Source organism: Ammospiza nelsoni, chromosome 16 (assembly GCF_027579445.1).
Source record: "Ammospiza nelsoni isolate bAmmNel1 chromosome 16, bAmmNel1.pri, whole genome shotgun sequence".
Taxonomy (NCBI): Eukaryota; Metazoa; Chordata; class Aves; order Passeriformes; family Passerellidae; genus Ammospiza; species Ammospiza nelsoni.
In genome coordinates, this window is record NC_080648.1 from 19,097,347 (window position 1) to 19,124,434 (window position 27,088).

At 55.4% G+C, this 27,088-nt stretch overlaps 2 protein-coding genes across 2 annotated transcripts in view; one reads left to right on the top strand and one right to left on the bottom strand.

Moving 5' to 3' along the window:
• Nucleotides 1-9,857, bottom strand: part of PPP2R2B (protein phosphatase 2 regulatory subunit Bbeta) — a 40,305-nt gene extending 30,448 nt beyond the window's left edge. Inside the window, exon 1 of the mRNA XM_059483742.1 lies at nt 9,706-9,857. Within this exon, the coding sequence (XP_059339725.1) occupies nt 9,706-9,775 (70 nt within the window). The 5' untranslated portion in view covers nt 9,776-9,857. The remainder of the gene's footprint in view (nt 1-9,705) is intronic.
• Nucleotides 9,858-20,910: 11,053 nt separating this feature from the next.
• On the top strand, nt 20,911-26,462 carry LOC132080290 (collagen alpha-1(I) chain-like). Its single transcript, XM_059483366.1, has 4 exons — nt 20,911-21,757; nt 23,591-24,325; nt 25,376-25,462; nt 25,555-26,462. Exons 1-4 carry the CDS (start codon nt 20,911-20,913, stop codon nt 26,460-26,462), a joined length of 2,577 nt encoding a protein of 858 aa, XP_059339349.1.
• The last annotated feature ends 626 nt before the right edge of the window (nt 26,463-27,088 follow it).

Here is a 27,088-nt window from a genome sequence, read left to right on the forward strand (position 1 = left end):
CTGAACAAATGGGCAAAATGCTTAAACACACTGAACAAGGGAGCAAGGTGCTTAAACACACTGAACAAATGGGCAAGGTGTTTTGCCCATCCCCAGCAAATGCTGAGCCAGGGCAAGGCACCCAGCCTGACAGGGACAGACACCTCCTGCACACACAGGAACATGAGTGTTCCTGCTGAGACGAGGCCCTCCAGAACAGGCAAGGTGCAGCAAATGGATCTGCAAACAGCCTCACAGCTTCCTTCTCAAGAGAAAGCAGAGCCCTCCTAATTAAAGAAACAACGCCTTTAAGAACAGTACTCCAAAGCCCCTCTGGTTGCCCAGGCTGCTTGGGTCCCTGGCCAAGGCCAACACACCAGACGTGAGCACATTTGGACCTGCATTTAGCAGTGTGTCCATCATCAGCCAGGGCAAGGGAACCTCTGGGGTGGGATCTACAGCCCGTGACACGCCCAGGCAGCTTCACATGGAAACTGGCAGCGGCATTTGGCCCTGAGAGCCCAACTTAGAGCAGGGCTAATTGTATTAAGGACCACACAGCGTATTGCTTTATTTGTAATGCATTTTAGGCTTCAGAGGCTGAGAGTCCCATCTGCAGGAACAGACTGTTGCAGGATTCAGCTATTAATAGCCACTGGTACACACTTCCAGCTGAGGGACACAAGGAGGGAGGAGACAAGCAGATGGAGATAATGCATTAGGGTGACACAAAGCCAAAAAAAGGATGATCCACTTCCCCACATCCTCACACACATCTCACGTTTGCAGCAGGGAACAAATGAAGTGTCACATGTGATTAACTCATAAACATCCTAATTAGAAAGTCCTTACATTCGATCAAATGTCCAAATATGACAAGACTTCAGTGTCCTCCCCAGAGCCCCATGCAAACAAGGAAACACAGCAGACTTCAGCTCCAACTTCAAAGCAAGGCCCATGCCCAGCCTGGCACCTGTAAGATGCTGTTTATGCAGTGCTTTGAGAGCTGCTGCTGGAGGTGTGTTGGATGAGAACCAAGAGCTGCTCCTCTCCCTTCTACGCTACACCCAGATGAATTCTCTGAGTCAGGCTGACCTCCAAACCAGCCTGCCAGCAGAAATGCTGCCACTGATGGCAATGGTGAGGAACTCTGACCATCCAAAGATCCATGGGAGACATGGATCTGGCCTCACTGTCAGGAAGAGCCCCAGCTGCAAGGTAATGTCTGCACAGCATCATCCTCACAATCTTGGGTGAATTCAACCATTTCGTGCCATGGGTACTGACAGCTGGCTTTGTTTTTATGCCCAACGTTTTTCTGCCTGATCACTTCCATCATAAAGCTGAATACCCTGTTGTAGCTGGAGCTGCTCCATCAGTAACACCTCGCTGCTGCACATTGCAGGGCTCCTAATGAAAAACATTGCATCAAGTTGCCAAATGCCAGTGTGAAACAGGACCCATAGCCAGGATCTGCTGCAGGAGCGCCAGACCTGAGCTCTGCAGGGGCAGAGGGCTCCCCTCATACCTGCAGGATGCCAGCAGCGTGACAGCCCAGCAGCTCTGGGGCTGCTCCATCACCTAACACACTTGCTAGCAGGAGTCTGGAGGCTCCACAGCGACTGCAGCTCCAGCCCCATGCCCATCCCCTGGCTGCTCTCCACACAGAACACAGCAGCAGCGCAGCTCACAGCTCACAGCACTGCTGAGCAAAGCCAGCAGAGCTCCTGGCACTCACAGGCATCACCAGGGGCAGGCAGGGTCCCACTGCACTCCAGCCACGACCTGCAGATGGAAATCATGCTGGCTCTGGTGGCTGCACGAACCCACAGACCAGAGCCCTCACCCGAGGCCAGGGTGGAGAAACACCATCACCAAAACTTAGCCAAAACCGAACAGTTTGTCACTGCTGGGAGGCGCAGGGCCCTGTTTGCTCTGGGGCCTTCAAACAGAGCAGTTCTGTGGAAAGAAACTGCTGCAGAGATGCTTGTGGAGACTCTGGTGGGACTCTGGCTTCTGCCAAGAAATCAGGCAAACAACAGCCTGCCCACGGATCCCTGCATGAGTCGAATCCTCCAGCTGAGAGCGTTGCTCGAACAGATCTTCCCAAGCAGAGGCAATCGCAGGCAGACATCTGGCACACCGTTCCTGCTAGCCAGAAACGTTCAATGGGGAACCAGTTACAAAGCAACACTGCTCACGCTGTTATTATAATTAAGAATCTGTCAGCCTGCTGAAACGAAGGCCAAGTTTATTTAGGGATTGTGAGGGAGGGCTCTCCAAAACAGCCTCTCTAATTCTCTTTGTTCCATTCCCCAGATCCCACAGAGATGCATGTTTCCACGGACAGCTTGTGGCTGGAGCAACCTCCACCAGTGCTGACCATCACCGGGCACTGCTGGGCACAGCATTGCTGACCATCACTGGGCATTGTGGGCACAGCATTGCTGACCATCACTGGGCACTGCTGGGCACAGCATTTCCCCATCCCCAACAGCAGTCAGGGCACCAGGGCAGGGTGAGAGCAGGGCAGGAGCCCAAGGGCACTGACTGGAGCCACACCAGCTCAGATCACACATCAAATCTCAACTGACACACATCTCTTGCCATGAGCTTGCTATCAGCTGATGATGACCCAGATATCAAGAATGAAAACACCTAGATGAAACTTTAAAAACCCATTGGTCTTCCAAAGCCTACAACACCTTGAAAGTGAGCCGGTTTAGGGAGCCCTGCTTGTGTGGCTGTTCTGGGCTGGGTTCGCTGAGGCCACAGATGAACCAGGAGCCATTTTGGGGTCCAGGGGTTCCCCCACTGTTGCACATCTCAGCAAGCTCGTTATCAGCATTTGGAGAGGTTCAGCTTTGATACCCCTTGCACTAAAATGAGTTGCAGATCAAACCAGGCAGTCAACAGAATTTTTAAATTAAACTACAAAATTATTTAAAATCCCCTTTGAGGACATTATCACAGGGTTAACACCCACTCTTGGCTTCAGATAATACAGCAGCAATAAATGGTAATGTGCTCTATGAAACATGATTTATTTTTGCTGAGCAGGCTTGGCATTATAAATCTCAGCACTCTTAACATTTAAAGTTGTTATTCTAATGACAAAATAGACATGAGGGAGATAACAGTCTTTATCTCCATTAATGTTTTATTGTTGTTCAGAGAATATGGATATGGACTGATCCAAGCATAGGAAAATCACAGCAATTTGTTTGCACATTGGGGAAGCTGAGATAATGGTTGTGCTTTATGACCACACCAGGGAATCAGCTGAAATGCAGGACAGAGCAGATCAAAATGAGGGATTAATCGGCTGCTTTGGTTTCTGGTTTATATTCCGGTTACATTTCCATTCCCAGGCCCTGCCTTAGCATGACATTAGAAGAGATGGTCCAACAGCTGACTCGTGGCACCCGAGGAAGTGAGGAAACAGGCTTTGAATTAAACAAACGGGCTGCACAACAGTTGTGTGCAATGCAGACAGGCAGCACTGCCGGGGAGCAGGATCCTTCTGAGCCGACTCTGCTCTCCCCGAGCCCTCGGGGCCCTGCAGCTGCCTGGGTGCCACAGCACAGAGCTCCTGACCCGCCTGGCATCTCACCTCCCTCCCAAGGCACCCCAGAGGGCCACAGCACCCTCTGTGAGCTGAACCTGAAACACTGAGCTGAGCTGCTCAGTGGGGGCTGTGCTCTGGAGGCTTCAGCAGATAAAAGCTGAAAACCAAAACAACAGAAACTCCAGACAAACCACACAGCCACCTGCCCCATCCTGGGACCCCCTGGGCCAGACAGGGCAACCCTTTCCCCTCTAGAAATCAGGTGCATAATGCACCAGGGAAAAACAACAACCTGTGCTGCCCTCATTGCCTCCAACAGCTCAGTCACAGCTGTTCTGGGAGGATGGCAGGGAGGCGAGCTGGGGGCAGCATTCCCAACCGCTCACAAACATCACACCACAACACACCAATGTGCACATCTGGCCCCCGGTGTCCAGCTGCTGGGGCAGGTGGCCACGGTGGCATCTCAGCCTTTCCCAGAGCTCTGGGGTCAGGCCAGACCAGTTCCAGGTTTGCTGTGCCTCAAGTGCCCCTCCGCAGGGCAGGGCAATGGCCTGCTCTCCAGGTGATGGGGACTGGGGAGGGCTGCAAAGAGCTCAGGTGCCGCTGCCCAGGGCAGCTCTGCACAGGGATGCTGAGCTGAGAACTCGGGGGTCTTTTGGTCAGCGCCAGGCAGAGCGGCTGTGCAGCATCAGCACCGGTGCGCGGAGCCCCGGGACGTGCCTGGGCTGCCTGGGCACTCCCCGCCGTGCCCGGAGCCCGGAGTGCCCACCGGCACTGCCCGGAGGCGCGGTACGTGCCCGGGACCGGCCCGGTACTGCCCCCCGGTACGTGCTCGATACGTGTCCCGGTACGTGCCCGGCACTCCCCCCGGCGCTGCCCGGAGCCCCGGTACGTGCCCCGGTACGTGCCCAGTACGTGCCCCGGTACTGACCCCGGCGCTGCCCGGAGCCCCGGTACGTGTCCCGGTACGTGCCCGGCACTCCCCCCGGCGCTGCCCGGAGCCCCGGTACGTGCCCGGCACTCCCCCCGGCGCTGCCCGGAGCCCCGGTACGTGCCCGGCACTCCCCCCGGCGCTGCCCGGAGCCCCGGTACGTGCCCCGGTACGTGCCCGGCACTCCCCCCGGCGCTGCCCGGCCGCTCCCGCGCTGCCCGCGCCCCGGGCCCGCCGTGCCCGCAGCTGGGGCGCTGTGCCGGCTCAGCGCATCGCGGCGAGCGCCGCCCCGGGAGCCGCAGCGAGCAGCAGCCGCTGTTTGTGAGCCGCCTGATCAGGGTCCTGCCCGGCCGGGCGCGGCTCCGCGGGCTCGCCCCGCTTCACCGGCACACGCACCTCTCGCTCACCGCGCCCGGAGAGGCACCGGCTCCGGCAGCAGCGCTTCCCGGCCACCCAGCCCCTGGCACGCGTATTCCCAAAGGATTCTTTCCACAAGCATTTATTGCCCCAACCAATCACTAACAAACAAGCCTGGACTCAATAGTCTCGGAGGTCTTTTTCAACCTTAATGATTCTATAATTCTATGGGTCTAAGCCTGCTGGCAGGGGTACACCTCTGCTCCAGCTTGCAGAGTTAGGGAAGCTGATGATCACCTTGCCTGCCACAGCATTAGGCCCTTCCACCTACCGACCTTCCTTCTAGGCACCAGATCTCACCAGCTCTTTTGGGAGGAGGCATCAGGGCTTTGGCACAGCCCTGCAGGCTCCTGCTCCCACCAGCAGCCACAGGAGCGACCTGCTGGCTCAGATGAGGAGCACATCCCACCCAGCATCCTGGCTCCAACAGACAGCAGGTGATACACAAACAGCAACCAGCAACGTTTCCACTAACATTCTCCTGTCCTCTGCAATGTACAGCCCAGGGGGCTCATCAAACACAGGTGATCTCTCTACATTTAGTAAATCTTGACCACTCCACCAAGGCCCTCAATTCCATTTCAAAACCTGTTGATGGGGCAGTCCTGGCTGGCACCCCAAGGATCACCTGCAAGCACCCACAGCATAGCTCAGGGTGCTGGGCCTGAGGGCCTGACCAGGGCTGGGTTCAGACCTGCTGCAGCTGCAGACCCCACAGCAACAGGGACCAGGGTAACCCCAGGCTGTGAGGCCAGACCCCTTTGGATGCTGTTGGTGTCTCCTGGAAGTGCCCCAGCTTTCCCCAGCCCTGGAGAGGCAGCAGCTTGGTTCTTGCACAGAACTGAGGGGACAGAGGCAGATGCAAGGCATCACCATTGACCAGGCACCCTCCTCACAGTCCATCTGCAGTGGGTCAGCCACATCATTGCCTGCTCCCAGTCCTCTCAGTAATCTCTAGATTACAGAGTCCCTAGGCACATCTATTCTCTCATTAATCTGTAGATTAAAGCATCCCCAAATCGGCTTTGACGTAGAGCACTGCAAACAGTTGAGTTATGCTGTGCTTCTGCAGAGATCCTGTATGAGACAGAATAAGGGATGGACCCACATGTCTGTGGGTCCTTCCCACCGGGGGGAGCCCAGGCTCGGGAACTGGAAGGGATGTCTAAACACAGTACACGTGTATAAACAAAAAGCACAAAGGATGTGACTGTGTTTCGTAACCGAAGTACTCATATGATAAAACAACTTCACAGAGGTTCCCAGATTAACTAAATCTCAACCCAGATGAGCTCCAAACAACAACTTGCATCGTTTGCAACAACAGAAATACCCAACAGCTCTTGCCCTAAACCAGCACTGGGAGATGCTTCACTTGGTGCTTTCCTGGAGACTACCTGCAGATTTTTAAAAAATCAATCACTGTACCACAGAGAGCTCGAGGCAAACTTCCCTGGCATCAGGGAGGGGGGCACTGGCATCAGGGCCCCTTCCTGCAGCACCATGGCAGGGCAGGATGGGAATGACTGAGATGCTGACAGATTCTTACAGAGGGAGTAACAAGATTAAAGTAGGAAAAGGAAATAAAGGCTTAGTGATAGATTTTGCAAGAGCAAAACCCACTCGGTTTGGGAAACACCCCCTCAGGAGATGACACACCTGCAGGGGCATTAGCCAGGCCCAGGGAAGGGTGCAGGGAGAAGCCAGGGTTGGCTGCAAGGCGTGGTGACTGTCCTGCCCAGCAGGGCCAGCCCTGGCACGTCCCCAGGGCCACGCAGCTCCAGCAGGGTCAGCCCGGGCCTGCAGGGGAGAAGGTCCCTTGGCAGAGCCATTGGGAAACACGGACACCCCCAGGGGACGGGCCCCGCGCCGCGGGCCTGGCACACGAGCGCTCCCGGGGATCCTCCTCCAACAGCGCAACCACCGGCCGGGCCACCTCCCCACCAGGACCCGTAAGGACACATCTGCAACGAGCACGTCTAGAAGTGGAAGCTGCTCCGATGGTTGTTTGTATTCAAATGTCTCAATTTGTCCTACTTTTGGCTGGGCACTCAGCAGAATTGCCAATGAAGATAGATTTAAGCAAAACAAGAACAAATCAAGCATATTTTCTGGACATTTTTCCCGTGAGATCTGCCGGTGTGCAGCAGCGCTCTGGGTCGGAGCTGGCGCTGCCCTGGAGCCCGCTGGCCCCGCTGCCTGTGCCCGGCAGACCGTGTGGCACAGCCGGGGACGGGGCTGCGCTCAGCACCGCCCTGGAACCCGAGTCCATCGGTGCAAGGGCCCCGCTTCTGCTCAGCAATGCTCTGAGCTGCACAAGAACAAGGCATTCAAACGTGCGCTTGTGAAATACCATCCTCACCCCACATTTGCATGAAAATACCAGACCTATTTAAGTGACAACGACACTTCACTAAAGCAAATTACATAACCGGCTATTTCCCTCAGCTGACACACCAGAGACACCTTCATTTTCAAAGCAAGTCTGCACTTGCTGCACAGCATTTGGAAGGATTTTCTTCTTCTTAAACCAGATACCAGAGCGTTAGAGGCATATACTGCTTTCACATGCAGGAAAAAATAAAACTCAATTATCAAAATTTTTTATCTTAGCAGAATCTACCATTTCAATGTGCAGTCAGCCTCCCTCTAGCAGAACCCCTGCATGGAGTCAGGAGTTCTATTCAGCACGAAGGGAAGAAAAACTCCCAGCTGGCAGACAGCCATTAAATCCCCTGCTGCACTTGCCCCTGCCCTGCCGCCGCAGCAGGGATCTCACCGGCTGGTTCTGTCCTCTGCTGCACAAATGCCTCTGTGTTTCATTTCTACCGAGAGGATTGCCGTGGTTCCCTAGCACAAGGTCCTTCTGAAAATGCCAGCATACGGCCACCGATTACAGACAGCCTGGATCTTACCACTGAAAACCCCCAGAAATCACCGGCAGAAATCACTGCGGGCTCATCTCCACCTGGAAACCTGAGCTCCCAGCAGGTCACAACAAGGTAGCTGTAGCCTCATTTCACATTTGCTGGCTGTTGCAGCTGCCTTTCAGAATGCAGCAACAGCAAAATCATCCTTCAGAGAGCACAGCACATGGCGATGTGAGCCAGACAACCCGGAGGTCCCATCGTGGCCACAGCACCCTCCTGGAAGCACCGGCCCACGCCACCCCTGTCAGCAGGAGCGTCAGCGTGGTGCGGCCTCCGCAGGTCCGTCAGTGGGCCCCAGGGCAGGTCTGCCCACTCCGCCCCACAGCACGGCCTGCTGTGCCCCACAGCACGGCCTGCCGGCCCCACAGCACGGCCTGCCGGCCCCACAGCCCCATCCTGCCGGCCCCACAGCCCCATCCTGCCGGCCCCACAGCACGGCCTGCCGGCCCCACAGCCCCATCCTGCCGGCCCCACAGCCCCATCCTGCCGGCCCCACAGCATGCCCTGCCGGCCCCAGGCCCGCCGTGTGAGGCTCCCGAGCGGAGCAGCAGAGCCAGGGATGCCCAGCACAAGCCCTGCCCAGCACCTGGGGGCTGTCACACTGAGCACTTGCATTCCAGCTACACACAAGCAACACAAAAAACATTTCTTTGGCTCATCAGGTATTCAAAGCTTTCCATTACTATATCAAGCCAAAGATTTTCCACGAGATAAACTCTCCTTTAGCCATGTGACAAAATTCCCAAAGTCTGGCTTCCTCTAAGTCTCATGAGGATGACACCATAAGTGAAAGCCTCTTTGGCTGCTAATTAAGCTACAAATAAGCCTGCTCATGCTCTGGTATGGAGTCTGGTTTTTGAAGCCTCATTGAAGGTGTCAGTGCTGCCAGAAAGGGTGGGGGTTCAGTTTTGCTTTACATCAGCTGCACTTTCCTCCTGAAGCCAGGGAGCAAAGGGAGGTTATGGCAGAGCTGATGCGAAGTTGACAGCTCTTCAGCTACCAGGGAAGACAGCAGAGGCAACAGCAGCTCCATCCCCAGCCCTCCTTCACCCCTCGCTGCCGGAGCTGCCTTTGTGGTGGCTGCAGCAGCATGTGCAGGCTGAGCTCATGTTCTGATGCCTGAACCGAACATGGCCACACCATCTTCTCTGCTCTTGAGCTATTATGGGAAACCACTTTCAAATGCACCATGAGCCTCACCAGGGCTGTGACATTATCCATGTGCAACAGCCTTGGCATCTCCTTGCATCTGCAACGCACCAGTCGGGATGCACTTCGCTACACCTTCCTGGAGCAGCTTGTACTGAAAATAACCCCAAACCACTGCTCCATTGACGAGATCTGCACCAGCGTTTGTCGTATTCCGCACCCCACAGCGGCTTCAGCCACCTGCAGCACCGCGAACGCCCTCAGGGGCTGGGGAAGCGCATCCCGAGCCGCGGCCGCCGCCCGCATCGCTCCGGCGAGCCCCGCATCGCCCCGGCCCCGCGGGTGCGCTCCGGCGGGGAAGGGCTGTGGGGGCTCGGGACCCCCTTTCTCCCGGATCAGGAGGAGCGGGAGCTCCGGAGGGGCCGGCTGGGGGCGGCTGCGTCCCGAGCGCTGCTGCGGCGGCTCTCGGGGCCCGGGCTCAGCGGCCCCGCTCCGCCGGGCACCGGCCGGCCCCGGGAGCCCACCCAGGGCACCGGCGCTGCTGAGTCACCGCAGCGGCCCCGCCGCGCCCGCAGCGAGCCCCGGGGCCGCCGCCGCGGGGCCGGGCAGCCCGGGCCGGTGCCGGGACAGCCGCGGGGAGGGCGCGGAGCGGGCCGGGCGGGGGCCGGGGCCGCTGCGGGGCGGCCTCACCTGCCGCGGGCGGGTCGGGGGCTGCGGGCCGGGCTCACCTTCCGTGGCATAGCTGTGGTCTCGCAGGAAACTGCTGCTGATCTTGCGGGTCTCAGCGTCCTCCTCCATTGACGGCGGGCAGGCGGGCGCGGGGCGTCAGCAGCCGCAGCCGCGGATCCATCATCCCCCCCCGCGCCCTGCTCCGCGGCGGCGGCCGCCAAATGCGGCGGGGGGGGCGCAGGGGCGGCGGTGCCCGGTGGCTCCTCCCATACGGCACCGACCGGCACCGCGCGGGCGGGCGGAGCGCGCCGCGGCCCCAGCCCCGAAGCTGCTCCTGCTGGAGACGGTCCTGCCCGGGGATGCTCCCGCCACGGGAGAGGCTCCTGCCCTGGGACGCGCCCTCCTGCTCGGGGGATGCTCCTGCCCGGGACGCTCCTGCCGCGGGATGCTGTCTCACCTGGTGACGCACCTGCCCCGGGGATTGCTCCTTCCTGCCCGGGGCCTCACTGGCCCTGCTGGACACCCCCGTCCATGGGGAAGCTCATGCAGCCTTCAGGCAGAAGGACTGCCGCTCCCTGACCCGCCTGGCCAAGCACAAGATCCCGGCCCAGGGCTGGCAGCAGAGCCTTTTTTGGCAGAGCCAGAGCATACGAACGGTGGGAGTCCCGGGACAGGGGACGCAGTAAGGACCATGCAGGTGGCCATGCCAGCAGTGCCCACGGGCAGCTGGTCCAGGCTCACCCTGCCTTGACTTTGGAAGGGATAGGAATGGTCAGTGATTTATGACCATTTATGACTCTGGTGGCATCCAGAGAAGATAATGAACCCAAGGGCTATGGGGGAAGGGAGGGCTTTCCTGTTCAGGGCACATCTGTGAAAGCACAGGCTGTACTCTGGGCTCATCATCTGGTGCTCACCAAAGGGAAACAATGGGTCCAGGAAGAAGCCTTGGCACTGGCTGAGCCCCTGACAGACACAGGGAGGAAACTCTCAGGGGAAAAGTTCCCTCAACTCCAGCGCCTGAATTTGGAAGTAACATCCAACCGCAGCATCAGGGCACAAGAAATCCCCAGCCAGGAGCAGTGCACACTCTGGGCAGCAGTGAGAGGACAGCCACTACTCCCCACTCTTACCCTGACCCACAGTGTCCCTCCTGGCCCCCACTGTCACACTCAGACAGCTGCTGAAGGGAAACGGGCACAGACACAGAGACACAGCCTGGGGCCTGCACCCCACAGCACCCCACAGCACCCCACTGCTCCACACTGCTGTCAGACCCTGAGCACACCTGGTTCACTGTGCACAGGAATATCACCGGTGCTGGCACTGGCCGGGTGCAGCACGAGCTGGCACACATGGGCACAGGCCCATGGCACCTTCCCACTGTGTGCCCACCCAGCCAGCACCCCTCGAGACCCCCACACCATGGGGGAACTGCAGAGCTCAGCACAGGAGCTGCTTGGCAGTCCAGGGCCACCTCAGCGGGGAGTGTAATTGTTACTGCAACAGGAGGATGCAGAGGGAACGGACAAAGATGGTGGATAACATTGTGAATACAGTGGTGCACTGCAGCTTGATTTCCTCTCCCAACTGTAGTATCATGATTAAAATCTCATTGGGAAGGTGCAAGATTTATTACTATTCTGCTGAGATTCACTGCCTGCTTGGGGGCTGCTTATTCTAGGGGAAGCACAGGAGAGAGCACCTCTGAGCAAGAGGACTCAAGGACTCCAGTACGTCCAGTATGTACATCTTTTGGACAGCATGTTCATCTTTTGGACAGCATGTTCCACACCTGTGCCACACACCCAGCACACCTGTGCTGCACACCCAGCACATCCACAGCTGCACACCCATCACCCCTGTGCCACACAGGCACCTCACATCCCTCGGAGGAGTGTGTGGATACTCTCAGACAAGAGGCAAGAGAGGGAAATCTTGTTCTAGCCATTGTGGCCTTATAAGGAAAGGTGAATTCCCAGGCCCACAGATGCCTGCCTCCCCACATGTTTTCTGTCACACAGAGGCTGACACAAGACATTGTAAAACTGCACCTTGGAGAACTCTGGCACTTACTGATATGCATATATAAGTTCAGGATTTGTCAGTCAACCACATCATGTCACAGGCCACTCATTAATACAGGGATTACTAATGTGACAAGCCAGAAGCATTCATCAGACAGGCATAAGCCTGAAGTCTCCCTGCCCAAGCCTCCACTGAATTATACTGCAATGTGATTTACTAGCTGTAATCACCAGGCACACGTTTAAGTCAAGCAAACACCTTGTATTTGAGGCTGAGGCTGCTCTTGGCTGCAGTGGGTGGGAGCCACAGGTCAGTGTGAATTCACTCCCTGTGGGAAGGCACAGGACCTGGCCATGGCTTGCAGGACAGCACAGAAATGCTGACCAAAGCTCTGGGCAGGTGAGTGGCACCTGGAGCCCTGTGTGCCGAGGGGAGGACAGGAACCTGCCCAGGAAGAGAGAGATGGAGAGGAAAGGTTAAAACTGCACCACAGCACTGTCCCCAGGAACCGTCTGCAAGCCACACTCACCTGCAGCTGTCCTGCAAGAGGCAAGAGCAGCTTCAGATAAGAAAAATAAAGACAGACTTTGAATAAGCAATTGTTAGCATATTACCTCCTCCCAGCAGACCCCAGATGGCAAAAGCAATGCCCAGCTGAGTAACAAGCCCCTGCAATGCCCGTGAACATCATAAACACAACCAGTGACCTCCTTCCCTTCCTTCTCAGTAGGCACCATCTTCGGTGTATTTTCATTTTAACAAGTGCCAAGTCCCTTCTCCTTTTTTAAGTAGCAAAAATCATTCCCCCATTGTGCATGAACTCTACTTATGTATTCATAAGTTCTGCAAAGTTTTTCAGTACAGTGTATCATTTAAACAGATCCAGAAGTTACCTGTTTGTTATGCAACACACATAGGGCTGCATCATGAAATCCATTTATTCTCAACTTTTTAAAATCCAGGAACAAGCCTTTACAATAACTAAAAGCATTAGCTGTCCTAAGCAGGAATCCATTTGCAGATTAAATTTGCCAAAGGTCGGCTTGTAGCTGTCACAGTTTCCCAAACCCCCAGGTGTCTGCCATGTTCTGTACTTTGACATCTCCTCAAGAGCCAGGACACTTTCCACTCCAGTGATTTTTGCTTCAATTAGAGAGCCTGAAGAGTTCCATGCTCAGCTTTCTGTGGGATCTAAACAGTGTGTGAAGAATAATTGAATCAAACTACCAATTTTATGCTCAGTACAGAACTTCCTTCACAGCATTTATTTTACTCTCCCATCCATGAGCACTCAACCTATTTTCCTAATTACTCTTTGAACAATACCCTCATCCTTTAACCATTAAATATAGATAACAAAATTTCTTTTAAACTAGTAAGATTTATTTCTGTTGTTGAACTGAGGGATAGCTCCTCTGGAGCCCTACCTTCGTGCTCCTGCAGCAAGACCTGACTGGGATTTCACTGACTAAGCCAATTTGTTTTTCACATTTTCTCCTGTAAGTCACATAAGCAAGCTGGGGAAGCCATAACCCACATCTGTGATGAAGTCCCAGTCATATGAACCTTAATTAGCATTACTTGAGGAAGGCAAATAATTTACCAGATTAAACCAAGATCAAGAAAATTGGGAAGCCAGGTTGCATGCAGAGGACAAGCTGCAGCCCTCCCCTTCCCATATGGTGGAGAACAAGAGTTGGGGCCTCAGGGCAGAAAGGGAAGAATCAGTTCATTGAATGCAAAGCAGGTGAAGACTTGTGCTTCCCAAAGGTCAAATGATAAATTGATCTGCTTGGCCTTGACCCTGCCGTGCAGCTACAGGTGCTGGTACAGGCTGTACGTGATTAACAGCGTGCCAGTAACGAGCTCTGCCACACAGCAGCCTGGCCTGGGGAGCAGCTGCTCCCCAAGGGCTCTCCCTCCTGCCTGCATTAGACCAACCAGCTTCTGCCACATTTTAGCAGCTTTCTTCACGTTCAGTCTTTCCCTACTAAGCATTTTATGCCAGGATTTAGAAAAGCCCAGACGTGTTCCTGTTCCTCAGATTTCTCCTATAATGCAACAGCTGCACAGCAACAATATAATGCACCTGTGCAACAGCAACATAAACATGGTGCTTGCAGGAAAAACTTGCTATGAATTATTTCTTATTCTATTCTACAGATGATCCAGCCATAACATACTTATTACCTCTATATTATTAGTAAGTTATACTGTTGCTAATTACACTGCAGAGCACATACCACATGCCGAGAATGGAATGAGGCACAGAATATTTCATGAGGGTCTGAGACATCAATGTCTTTTAAAGGATACAGTGTGAACAGTTTGTCACATGTTCCTCACATCAGAGATATAATTAGCTTAAATACTTACACAGTAAATAGGATTTGCCACTTCTGAAGATTAAGGCCACATGCTTCAGCACTGGAGCATCTGAGCCAGTGCAGCACAGTCTATGCTGAGGAAGAAGTTTTTTCTTGGAAACAGCTACTCTGAACCATACTGCAGTCAAGGCTTGTCCAAGTCTGTGTTCTGTCAGCTCTGGGTTTGGGTTTTACCTGGAGTGACAAACCCACCGCAGGTGACACTGGAAGGCCAAAACTGACAGGCACTGACGGGGTGTCTGCAGTGAAACTCATTTCAGGGCACCAGTGTGGGTCTGTGGGAGCCCTGGGCACCAGTGCAGGCCTGTGGGAGCCCTGGGCACCAGTGCAGGTCTGTGGGAGCCCTGGGCACCAGTGCAGGCCTGTGGGAGCCCTGGGCATGGGTGCGGGTCTGTGGGAGCCCTGGGCACCAGTGCAGGCCTGTGGGAGCCCTGGGCATGGGTGCGGGTCTGTGGGAGCCCTGGGCATGGGTGCGGGTCTGTGGGAGCCCTGGGCACCAGTGCAGGCCTGTGGGAGCCCTGGGCACCAGTGCGGGTCTGTGGGAGCCCTGGGCATGGGTGCGGGTCTGTGGGAGCCCTGGGCACCAGTGCAGGCCTGTGGGAGCCCTGGGCACCAGTGCAGGCCTGTGGGAGCCCTGGGCATGGGTGCGGGTCTGTGGGAGCCCTGGGCACCAGTGCGGGTCTCTCAGCCCTGGGCATGAGTGCGGGTCTCTGAGCCCTGGGCACAGGGCACAAGTTGGGTCTGTGGGAGCCCTGGGCACCAGTGCAGGCCTGTGGGAGCCCTGGGCACCAGTGCAGGCCTGTGGGAGCCCTGGGCATGGGTGCGGGTCTGTGGGAGCCCTGGGCACCAGTGCGGGTCTCTCAGCCCTGGGCATGAGTGCGGGTCTCTGAGCCCTGGGCACAGGGCACAAGTTGGGTCTGTGGGAGCCCTGGGCACCAGTGCAGGCCTGTGGGAGCCCTGGGCACCAGTGCAGGCCTGTGGGAGCCCTGGGCATGGGTGCGGGTCTGTGGGAGCCCTGGGCATGGGTGCGGGTCTCTCAGCCCTGGGCACAGGGCACGAGTTGGGTCTGTGGGAGCCCCTGCCCCTGCCCCTCACAGCCCAGCCAGACCCTCCCATGGGCATCAGGACAGTGGCACTGCCTTCCCCACCCTGTGCCTCAAACACATCAGGCACCAGGGCAAAGGCAAAAACCAGCTCCACAGAGCACAGATTACAATCACACACCACAGTAATAAAACAAACAAACAAACTAAAAACCTGTAACCTTTAAAACTATTAAACAAACAACAATTTCCAAACTGTTAATCCATCAGCTGATGATCAGAACCAACAAAAGAGAAACAGGAATCAGTCTGAGGGCTGAAAAAGCAAACTTTGTCATGTAATGTATTTACATTGGACACTCAGATGCTTCCCCACATATCCTGGGATATTATTTGCAAGAATGAATATTTAGTATTTATTCTCTTAAATTAGCAATTAATATGCAAAATTTCATATGGCCTCAAAGGTGGATTTTACTTGAAAGACTGTTCACCAATGAAACACATCCAGGTCACTGTGAATTGTATTTCCTAAACTGCAATTACTTCACAGCCTTCAGTTAATTGAGTATGTCCCACATCAAAAAGTAATGAAATCACGCTATAAATTAAAATAGGGCTGCCCATGTCTTGCAGCACAAACACAGTAAGTTTCAGAGCATTGGGAATCTGATGCTGGGATTACTATCTCATAAAAATCATTGTGCTTGTCCTCAGATGTCGCCCACCAGCAGCAGAGTGGAGCACACAGACATAGCCTGGCCAGCCTTACAAAATGGAAAGCAAAAAGGCAAATCAGTCAGAGTAAACTCCCCAAAGGAAAGGAAACTGTGCGTCTGGCAGAGAAGCACTCCTGACCTGCACAGGGATTAGCTGAAGTTCCACAACTGTCAGAAGGATGGATGGTGACCCAAAATCAGCCTGGTGGAAAGTGCAAAATGGGATACAGCAAAATACAGCTGGTGCTGCAATGCTGAGAACTGGGGAACCAAGAAAGCCTGTCAGGAGTGATCAGGTCACCTACTGTTTCCACATTAATGCATTACAGCAGATCCAAAACAACAGAGGGCCCAAGAAGGGAACGTGTCAGTCTAAACTGAGTTTGTGTTCAAGCTCCTGCATTGACAGAGGGCCAGGGAGTGTTACACGGATCCTGTTCAACATTTCTGATGTGCACATGGTCCTAAATCCAGTTATTTGCACTACTCCTCCGTGACTCAGAGCCACAAACAGGGAGCAGCTCCAGCCTTTCAGCTCCAGCTCTGCCCTGCCCAGCCCTGCCCTGCGCCCCACCCCAGGTCAGCATTCGTTCTCGGGGATCACCTGAAATTCAGCACGCCAGCGTGACCCATCGTTCCTGGGCTCCTCCGGGTGTCTCCAGCAAAAACCAGCAGCTTGGCAAAGGTGGCACTGGGCCTGGCCAGGGTCCCCACCCCTGGCACCTGCTGCTCCCCTCCCAGGTGGCAGAAGGGGCTGCTTCATCACAAAACAAAAATATACCTCCTTTGTGAAGTGCCAGTGCCAGGGCCAGGTGTGGCTTTGGGAGCCCTGCCTGGCAGTGCCAGCCCCCCAGTGCCCCCAGGAAAACCTCCAGGCTCCCAGTGCCTCCAGTAAAGCTGCCCTCCTGTCTGCAGCCCCCCAGTGCCCCCAGTAAAGCTGCCCTCCTGTCTGCAGCCCCCCAGTGCCCCCAGTAAAGCTGCCCTCCTGTCTGCAGGCTCCCAGTGCCCCCAGTAAAGCTGCCCTCCTGTCTGCAGCCCCCCAGTGCCCCCAGTAAAGCTGCCCTCCTGTCTGCAGGCTCCTCCTCACCACGGAGCAGGGAGAGCTCTCAGGAACAGCCCTGGCTGCAGAGAGAGAAACTTTCCCTTCTGTGTGGTGTACAGCCTGCCTGCTTGCTCACACTGATTCCCACTTTTGGAGATGTCCAGCAGGAAAATGGGATGATAGCAGCACACGAGGACAGAAATGGGCTGGAAGAACCTGCACTGGCAGGATAAATATAGAGGGCGGCCTAGGACGTGGTCTAGGCTTTCCTTACACTAAGGAAAACATAACCCAGCAAAACATAAACAAGACATAAACCCAATTGTGCTACCTAAGAATCTTCATGAAGTACAGCTTAGGGGAGGGGAAAAAGAAAAACAAGAGACACCATGAGGAGCCTTACAAGTTTGCCCGACTTCTCAGAATGTAAATGCTGTAAAACTAATATTTGTATGTCACTAATATCTACATATAATCTACCTCATGTCATTTGGAAAAATAAACCTGGAAAACTGTTACTTAATAAAAGATATCACGTCTTATTAATGTTCGTATAGTAATTATGAAAATCACATATCCATCTGTTACGCAGTCAGCAAACAAGACAAACGACTGTGTTATGTTAAACAGATTATAAAATGCCTGGGGGAAGGAGATCTAATAGCCCCAGCCCAGCCATGAATCAAGCAGGAGCACATGGGCTGCAGCACACTGGAACACACACGGGCCTTTCCCAAGGCTTTTTCCTGAAAAAGGCTTTTTCCCAAGGCTTTTTCCTTTTTCCTGTTCATATAACAACATCAGCAATGAGGTCAGTATGACATTAGGCATAGAAGTCTACACTGAAATGTGATGATGTGATCATTAAGATTTTATTGTCCTTTAAAAAAAAATTACTTCCTAAAACAGACAACTCCCCCGAAGATGAGAGTGGAACAATATGCAAAGTAACATTAAATCCAATTGCCCTCGTAAACATGGGAATACAGCTACTTTAATCCAATTGAATAACAAAACTGATTCAATTCCTGTTATGTTTGTGAGTGATTTCTGAACATTTAAAGGCAGAAACATCCGTGCATGAAGAGTAATTGAATCATTATCATGAGCACTGTCCATGCATGCGTGTGTTGTGTGGACACCCAGCCCATGGAATGCTGCACACCCATCCCTCACACGCTGCAGCTGCTGCTGCCAGCTCACAGCACTCTTACCTGCATTGCTGACTTGGAGCAAGGGCTGGTGCTCTTACAAAGAGCTGAACAGTGCATTTCACAGGAGGGCACATACATCAGCAGCTCCCTGTGCCCCCGGGCAGAGCACACAGAGCCACAACAGGATATCCTGGGCAGAAGGCAGAGCACCCCACACGAACCATGGGCACTCCCCTGGCAGCTCGTGGCTCCCCAGCTCCACCCCAGCACTTCCCACACTCAGCTCGCTCAGCCCTTCCACGCCAACCTGCCTTAACTTACAAGGAAGAGTCACTTTTCGTCCAGCTGACTGCAGAGTCTATTTTAGACCTATCCACCACCACCATATACATCTTTGGCCAATGGGCTTTGATAAAGGTGCTCTGGTGCTTCATTTCCTGAGACCCAAATTTATGGGAACAGAATGTCAAAGATGTAACAGCAAGGTTCCCCTCACTCCTGCCCTCCAAAAATGGGTGTCAGAAAAATATGGGCATGACACTCCATCAAAAACATTCTCCGCAGCCTTCGCAGAGTCACACGTGAAAATTCATCAGTGTGAATTTTACGGCTTTTAAGTTTCAACAACATGGGGATTGAGGTCAAGAACAGCAAACCTGAAATATCTTTCCTCTCAAGGACAACTACCCTTGAGAAATTACAAAGCCAGCACAAAAAGGAGAAGAGGATTTCAGGGCAGCCCAAGCAGCAGGGGAGTGTAATTCTGCAGGCAATGCCTTTGCTGCGCAGCTGTGCATGTGCACAGTCAGGGCACAGAACCCTCAGAAAAACACGGGGAACTGTGGGGAACCGTTTGCCTTCAGGGAAGGCGCAGAACACCCCTGGCAGCACACAACAGCCCTGGGCTCACCCCACGCGGGGCCAAGCCCTGCTCCTTGCTCTGCGCCTGTCCTAGGGCCTGCACCCGCACCAGGAATTGGCACTGCCATCCTTCATCCTGTGGAAATGAGCACCTCCCAGCACCTCCTGACTTTCTCCACCCACGAGCTGCAGAGCTGCAGATCTTCAAGCTGGTGGCTGTCCCGAAGTCCCCCAGGGCCCCATGCTGGGGACTCGGGCTGCCCCAGCACGGGGAGCAGCCACTCGAGCTCTCACCCCTCCACAAACCCCCGAGCCATGATGGGCACTGGCTGTGCCCTGGCCAGGTGCCCAGCACACCTGCCTGCCTGTGAGCCTCACCAGGAGCTGCTGCCCAGCATCTCTGGCACCGGCTCTGAGCACAGAGCCCCTCCCTGGGGATGTGACTGCCCCAGCCCACAGAGCACAAGGAGGATGTCCCCCATCCCCGTTCCCACAGAGCCTCTGAGACCCCCAGCCCCAAGCTGGCCAGGACAGGCAGGTGAGGCTGTGCAGGAGAGTGCCTCTGACAGCTGCCCAGACACACTTTCCATGCAGGGTCTTACAGCCCCATTTCAGAAGAACCCAAGCCAAAAGTTGCACTGCTGTGCAACACTGCACAGAAAGTAAAATAGCAGCCAGCAGCACTGGAAATGAGCAGGGACAAAAACTGCTGATGAAATCCACAGGAGCTGGTAAGAACTCACTAATGTAAGTGCTTAATTATAGTGCTGAGTGTGCATTGGTGAGACAGGAGGTGGCCCGTGGCTGCAGCCAGCTGACCGCTCCCAGAGCACACGCTGAAAGAGGAAACAGAGGGACAGAGTGCTGAGCTGTATGCTGGAAAATGTATTACTAAATGACATGAACTTGCATTTGAAAGGAACTGCTGATTGCGAATAAATCCACCATATGGCTTTACAAAGCTGGGTGTTTATTTCCCAAATATAGCCAAATCAGCCTCTGACAGCCTGGCTTTCTTTTGTAATCCATGTCAGAAAATTATTTAGACTGTAGTATCAAACACGGTTTGTGGAGTGGCTGGAGTAACACGAGGAGTTCACAGTAAGAGCAGCATCTCATGTACAGCAAGCATCTCAGGTACATCCCTGCACAGCTCCACCACAGCAGCGTATTTGAGGAATTTCAGAGACCTTTTTGGTGACCTTGTTTTGCAAAGCTGCCTGCAGAGGAAAAAACGGTTAAATCTCAAACTATTGGGTTTTTTAATGTTGTCATTGAGTGCCATGTGTGGCCCTGTGACCCTTCATGTGGTGACCTGTGACAGTCCTGGGTGGGCTTGGTAGAGATGGCACCCAGAACCCAAGGGGCTGCAGGCTGTCGCTGGGTCTTTCCCATCTGCTCTACCGAGCCAGTACAGCAGATAAACACATCTGTGGGTCTGATCAGAGACACTGAGCTGTGCCCGTGGCCCTGTCAAATGCAGCCCCTGATGCTGAGCTAAATGGGCACCCTTGGATCTGGCCCTGGGCAGGAGAATGGTTCCAGCAGTTCCACCGATAGACAAAGCTGCCCGTAGCAGGGACAACAGAGACAATTTCCCTGGTTCTTCCTATTGGTGGGTCATGCTGACCACACCACACTCAGCATCCTGCCTTCCCCACAAGTGCCTAAAATAACTCCATTAAAGGCAGCCGCAGCCCGAGATCTGCTCTGAAGCTCAGCCCCCGCCAGCTGCTCTTCCCTCTCGCTCTGAAGCATTTCCCTGCAACCTCCATCAGGTCCCTTCCGAGTGGGAGGGATGACAGAAGGCACCTTTGTGCTGATTTAAGCACTAACTAAATATAGACAACAGGGGAACGCTGGGAAGCTACAGCTGAACCCATCTGTAGTGAGGAAAATACAGTCATAGAATGGAAATATCTCCAGAGATATCTTGGAAATGTGCTTATAATTCAGCTTATGCTTTTGTTGGAGCCATTCGACATGGAAAATTGCAGGGAGTCTGAGCCCCAGGAAGCCTGCAGAGGCCGATGGTCACACAGGAATTGGATCAGAGGGAGAGGTGTGGGGAGCAGCATCCCGACACAGACTGGGGGAGAAAACAAATAAAATTTTCAAAATCTTCCAACGCCAGGATGGAGCACTCACAACTAAAAGTATTTTTGAGAAAAAAATCCCTCAGCGACATTTCGTGTCATCAAAGTCGAGCGCTCGTCTCGCGGGTCAGCGCCGGTCGGAGCGGGCCGCGGCGGGACCCCCCGAGCATCCCGGAGCGATGTCAGGTCCGGAGGGGTCAGGCCCGGCGGGGAGAGGCGAACGGACGGAGCCGCAGCGGCCGCAGCTCCCACGGCAGCCGTGCACCGGGACGCGCCGCTGCCGCGGCCGGCCGGGGGGCGGCCCTGCCCGGAGAGCTCCGCCCGCCCGCCGAGGCTGGCGGCGCTCCCCGGCACAGAGATCCCGAGAGCACCGGGACCGCCCCGGGCACCGAGACCGCCCCGGGCACCGGGACCCCGCGGGCACCGGTACCCCCCGAGCACCGGGACCTCCCGAGCACCGGGACCCCTCGAGCAACCGGGACCTCCCGAGCACCGGGACCCCGCGGGCACCGACACCGCCCCGAGCGCCGGGACCCCCCGAGCACCGGGACCCTCCGAGCACGGGCACTGCCCCGAGCACCGGGACCCCGCGGGCACCGAGACCTCTTGAGCAACCGGGACCGCCCCGAGCACCGGGACCCTCCGAGCACCGGCACCGCCCCGGGCACCGGGACCCCGCGGGCACCGAGAGCGCCCCCGCGTGGCCGCCGACGGGAGCGCAGGGGGCGGGGCCTGCGGGGCGGGGCCTGCGGGGCGGGGCCTGCGGGGCGGGGCCGGCGGGGCGGGGCCGGCGGGGCGGGGCCGGCGGGCGGGGCCGGCCTTACCCCCTGCCCACCCCAGGAGAACACCCCAACGATGCCCTCGGCAATGCTCCCTCTCTCACTCAGAGAGTCACAGGGGAACGTGAACAAATTAGTGTTCATAATGCACCTGAGCCTGAGGCTGTGGGTTGGGCATCCCATCGTGTTCTGAGCAGCACCTCTGGCATGGGAGCTCCCCACCACGTCCTGTCAGGACACAGCTCCTCGTGTCTCCAGTTAAAGCAGCCCAAGGATCACCTGCATCTGTCCTGCCCCTGCTGTGGCACAGCCCCTGCCTCACGCCAGGCCCTGCCACAGCAACGGGGCGGTGCTCTGGGATCCCCCCTCTGGCAAGCAGACATAAAGGAGAAGGAATGGGTATTGCAGAAACAAGCCCTTAAGCTCACTGGGAGAAGCAATAATTTCCACTCTTGCATGTGGTGCGTGTCCTGATAAACGTGAGACCTGAAATCAGAGCTAGTCTGACGTTCACTCAAAAGCAAGGGTTGATGCAGCATTCAGAATGAGAAACTGAAAAATAGCAAAATCAGGATATGTAATCATTGTAGAAAGCTCAATCTTAACTCAGTGTTCTCCTCCATCAGCCTTACACTAATGGCCTCTCTTCATGTAATTATAGACTATTAATTATACCAAACTATATTTGCATGCTTTTGCAATCACACTGTTCCTCTAATTCACACACCATCCTGTAAAATTAGGTCTGCTGTAAACTCAATTTCTGTGGTTTTCTCTCCAGAGTCATAAGGACTTCCATGAAGCTCACAGCTGCTGGTGCCTGATTAACTCAGGTTGGAAAGACTCACTAGGAAAATAAACCCACTTGTGGTCAATAGAGCAACAACAAAACTGACAACCTGGTGGTAAGTGTTATAGTCATCATAAAAACAAAGGCAAAGTCTCCAAACCAGAAAACTGACTATTTCAGGTTCACTCCAGGTGAAGGGTTCTGTGTGAGGGCTCTCGTGCTTGTGGACAGAGGTTTGCTCTGTGCCAGGCCTGAGCAGCCTGTCGGCCCCAGCCAGCTCCATCCCAGCCCCGAGCTGGCACCAGGACCAGGAGCTTTGGGGCACATTTGAAACAGTTCCCAGGCAGAACCTTCCTTCATGTCCTTAATTAGCCCGCCCTACTGACCCCACTGAAACCTGACCGCACTTCCTGGGGTCACCCAGGGAGGAATCTGCTGTCTGGAGCATATGAGGAAATAATTATTACTTTTTACATGCATCACTCGAAAGTATTTAAAAGGCCAAAAGCCTAGCCTAGAGGTGCCCCTAAGGTAAAGAACTTAGTTTTAAGGTGCCTCTGGGTGAGCTTTCATCTTAAAGACCCCTACAAAGCTCACCATCTAGCTTAAGGGCACCTTTGAGCTAAGCTTTAGTATCAGCTCTAACATAAGCGACTGAACATCCCAGCTTTCATGTCACCTCCACGGGAACTTCCTAAAATGCTGCTTCAGAGCCTAGACACAAATTGAGAAATGTGAAAAACCAGAAAGTTGTAAAAAGCTTCAGAGAAAACAAACAGAGTTACCTCAGGGCTACTGAAATGCAGGCATCGCTCCACTCTTTGGAGCATTTGTGGGCCAGAGTACTACTATACAAATATTCTGGAAATTATCATAACTTCCAAACAGGAAAAGACACAGGAGCTACTCAAAAGATAACAGGGGAGTTGCTGTGACTTATCAAGCAGTAGGGACCTGAATTCAGCTGTGCTGCTCTCCTGACATTTGGGGTGTAATTTGGAAGCTCATGTAATTTCTGAAGATCAAATGTAAATTCTGTTCCAAGTGCTGCCGGCAGATCTGGACCGCGAGCGGGAGGAGAGCTGCCCGGGGCCGGGAGAGCTGCTCTGCCAGCTGAGCTGCTCTGCCAGCCGCGCTCCGGGCACCGCGCTGGCACCCAGGCAGCGGGCACGGCCCAGGCAGAGGGCACGGCCCAGGCAGCGGGCACGGCACGGCCCAGCCAGCGGGCACGGCCCAGGCAGCGGGCACGGCCCAGGCAGAGGGCACGGCCCAGGCAGAGGGCACGGCCCAGCCAGCGGGCACGGCATGGCCCAGGCAGCGGGCATGGCCCAGGCAGAGGGCACGGCCCAGGCAGAGGGCACAGCCCAGGCAGAGGGCACAGCACGGCCCAGCCAGCGGGCACGGCCCAGGCAGCGGGCACGGCCCAGGCAGCGGGCACAGCCCAGCCAGCGGGCACGGCACGGCCCGGGCAGAGGGCATGGCCCGGCCTGGCGGCCCAGGCAGAGGGCACGGCCCGGCCAGCGGGCACAGCCCAGGCAGAGGGCACGGCCCGGGCAGAGGGCACGGCCCAGGCAGAGGGCACGGCCCGGGCAGAGGGCACGGCCCGGGCAGAGGGCACGGCCCAGGCAGAGGGCACGGCATGGCCCGGGCAGAGGGCATGGCCCGTCCTGGCGGCCCAGGCAGAGGGCACAGCCCGGCCAGCGGGCACGGCCCAGGCAGAGGGCATGGCCCGGCCTGGCGGCCTGGGACACCCCAGAGGCCGTGCCCCCTCTCTCGGGGGGTGCTGCAGCCCGAGGACAAGGGCTCCGTGTCCCCGGCTGGGCTCGCCCTCCCTGCACAGTCCCTGCCCTGTGTCCCCGCAGCTGCAGCCCGGGCAGAGCCTCGGCACCGGGCCAGTTCTCCAGAGGCCTTCAAAGAAACATTCATTGCCAAATACAGAATATTTACCCCACCGGGTTTTTAAAAGCTATTTATTAAACTGCCTTTTCAGGCAGGCAGATCTTACCTGGTCTCCCTTTTTGATTTTGCTAATGAGTTAGGGTGGAACAGGGTCCTTTAAACTCTCCAGACCTCAGTTTTACCCCAAGTTTATCATATGCATCTAATCATGGCCTAAGAGTGCTGTTCAAGTTTCATTCTGTCTATATTGCTTGCTATGGAGAAGAATGAGTAGCACCAGTGTGACATTTTTTAACTCCTTTTTTTCCCCCTCAGTCCTGTCATAGGACCTCCCTTTAAGCAACACACAGGCGTCCTTTTCCACTGAGTTACTTGTTCATATACAATAATTGAGAAGTGACTTGTTCAGGATATCTTAAGGAACTGTATCTTTGGATAAAGTCAACGTGAAAACAAAAGAAATCTTCAGGAAAATTCTCAAAGAAAGAAGTTAAGAGTCAGATATCTATTTGGATAATTTGATCTGCTTAGAACTTCAGAGAAACTTTAAAACAAAAAAGTTTGTACTGTCTGCTTGGATTGAACTACAGCAGCCCGAGTAGCTGTAATGACTTAGCCTGGAGTGTGATCGTCTGCTGCCAAGTGCTCCTTGCCTCCTCCTTCCGTTCCACACCCTAAGCCAAACTTCCCAAATAGAAACCAAACTTCCCTCCAGCGTTCACCTGGATTCTCCTCTTGGGTCAGGTTGACAACTCAGCGCGTTCACAGACTGATGGGTCTGCAGAAAACTGGGTGACAGGGTGATGGTTTTCATCACTAACTGATTTTGTTTAGGGCAAATGAGGAAAACCGCAGTGTTTCCCCACGGGGAGCAGCAGTGCCGGGAATGTGAATCCCACGCTGCCGTTTGGTGCCTGCGGATGATCCGTAGACCCGTCCGACAGCGCTCACCCCGCGTCACACGGGGATGAATCCGCAAGAATGGGCTCTCCGCTGCGAGAGTCCCACGGAAGTCTCGGCAAGCACAGCCCCGCTACTTTGCATTCCTACGATGGAAATGCAAAGTTGAAACGCTGCTGCGAACACTTCCCTTCTCCCGAATTGCTGCAGAGCTGTTTCGCCAGACCGGGAAACGCGCTCTGCTGACTGCGGAGAGGGCTCGGCTGACCGGAGGCGGGCAGGGCATGGCAGGACCGTTCCGTTTCCTCGGGAATATCCGGATGCATTTAAAGCCACATCTGCAAACCCCCCGCACCCGCGGCCGTGCAGCGGCATCACCGCCGCTCCCCCCGCGCCCCGCGTACCTTGCGCGTGGCAGCTGGCGGAGCGCAGCGCGCCGTGCGGCCGGAGCAGGTACGGGAGGTACCGCGACAGGCATTTCATCTTCCGCGCCGGGCCGAGCTACGGCACCGCCGATACCGGCGGGAGAGCGGCGCCCCGGGCCGCGCGGAACGGCGGGGCTGCCGGGCGGGAGGGCCGGTCCCGAGCGCAGCGGAGCGGGTGCGGCGCGGCCGGGAGCGCTGAGTAAGCCCGTCCCGCCCGCGAACACACCCCCGGGCCCGCGCCCGGCCCGCCGGGAGCCGCAGAGCCCCGGGCCCGGCCGGCCCCGCTCCGCCGCAGCGTCCCGGGCCCCGGAGCCGCCGTCGGGGCCGCGCAGGCCGCATCGCCCCGGGACCGCATCGCCCCGGGACCGCATCGCCCCGGGACCGCATCGCCCCGGGAACGCATCGCCCCGGGAACGCACCCACGAGCAGCGGGGCCGCATCGCCCCGGGACCGCACAGCCCCGGGAAAGCATCGCCCCGGCAGCGCATCGCCCCGGGAACGCACCCCCGAGCAGCGGGGCTGCATCGCCCCGGCAGCGCACCCCCGAGCAGCGGGGCCGGCCGCACGGACGCGAGTCCTGGCACTGCCGCACGCCCGGAGCCGAGCGAGCCGCACCGCACCGCACCGCACCAGCCTCGAGGAGGTTCCACCTCTAAAGTTCGTGCTAATCCGTTTTCTACACTAGACCCCTAATAATCAATACATCAGAATAAGGCAAGATCTCAAAAACTTGTTTGTTTTTGGCAGTACTGAAATGCAAATCACAGTTGAAACTACTGTGATATGACAATGGTAGTCAGCAACATCATGTACTTCACATTTAACACTGAAATCAGTGTTTGAGCAGCTGAAAGATGTCTCAGGCCTCCCATCTATGCACAAGGGAGCTCATTCATCCCCACAGCTGCTTCAGTTAAAAGATCCATTACACCCCTGGTTTCATGTGGACAAGTACCGCAGACTGTGACACCATTCTCCAAGTTAAAGCAAGAAACAAGGAAAGAACAAAATGAGGTGGTTTATGTAGATCTGTTTGTGTGGCTTCTGTGCAGATAAGAGCACAAAATTACCGCAAAATTAATGCAGAATTATTGTTGGCAGCATTTGAAGTATCATTTGAAAGCCAGAATGAGAGTTCGTTCTGCTGAGGGAGGTAGGCTCTGCTACATTCAAACACACAGAGCATTTTAATAATAGCAACATCTCTTCTCACCTGGCCATGCACAACTGTGTGCTTCCTAGTCACTGAAGAAATCACTTTGTGCAAGTTCAGGATGCCTGGATATTACCAAGAGTTCTGAAGGTCAAAAATGTGTTGC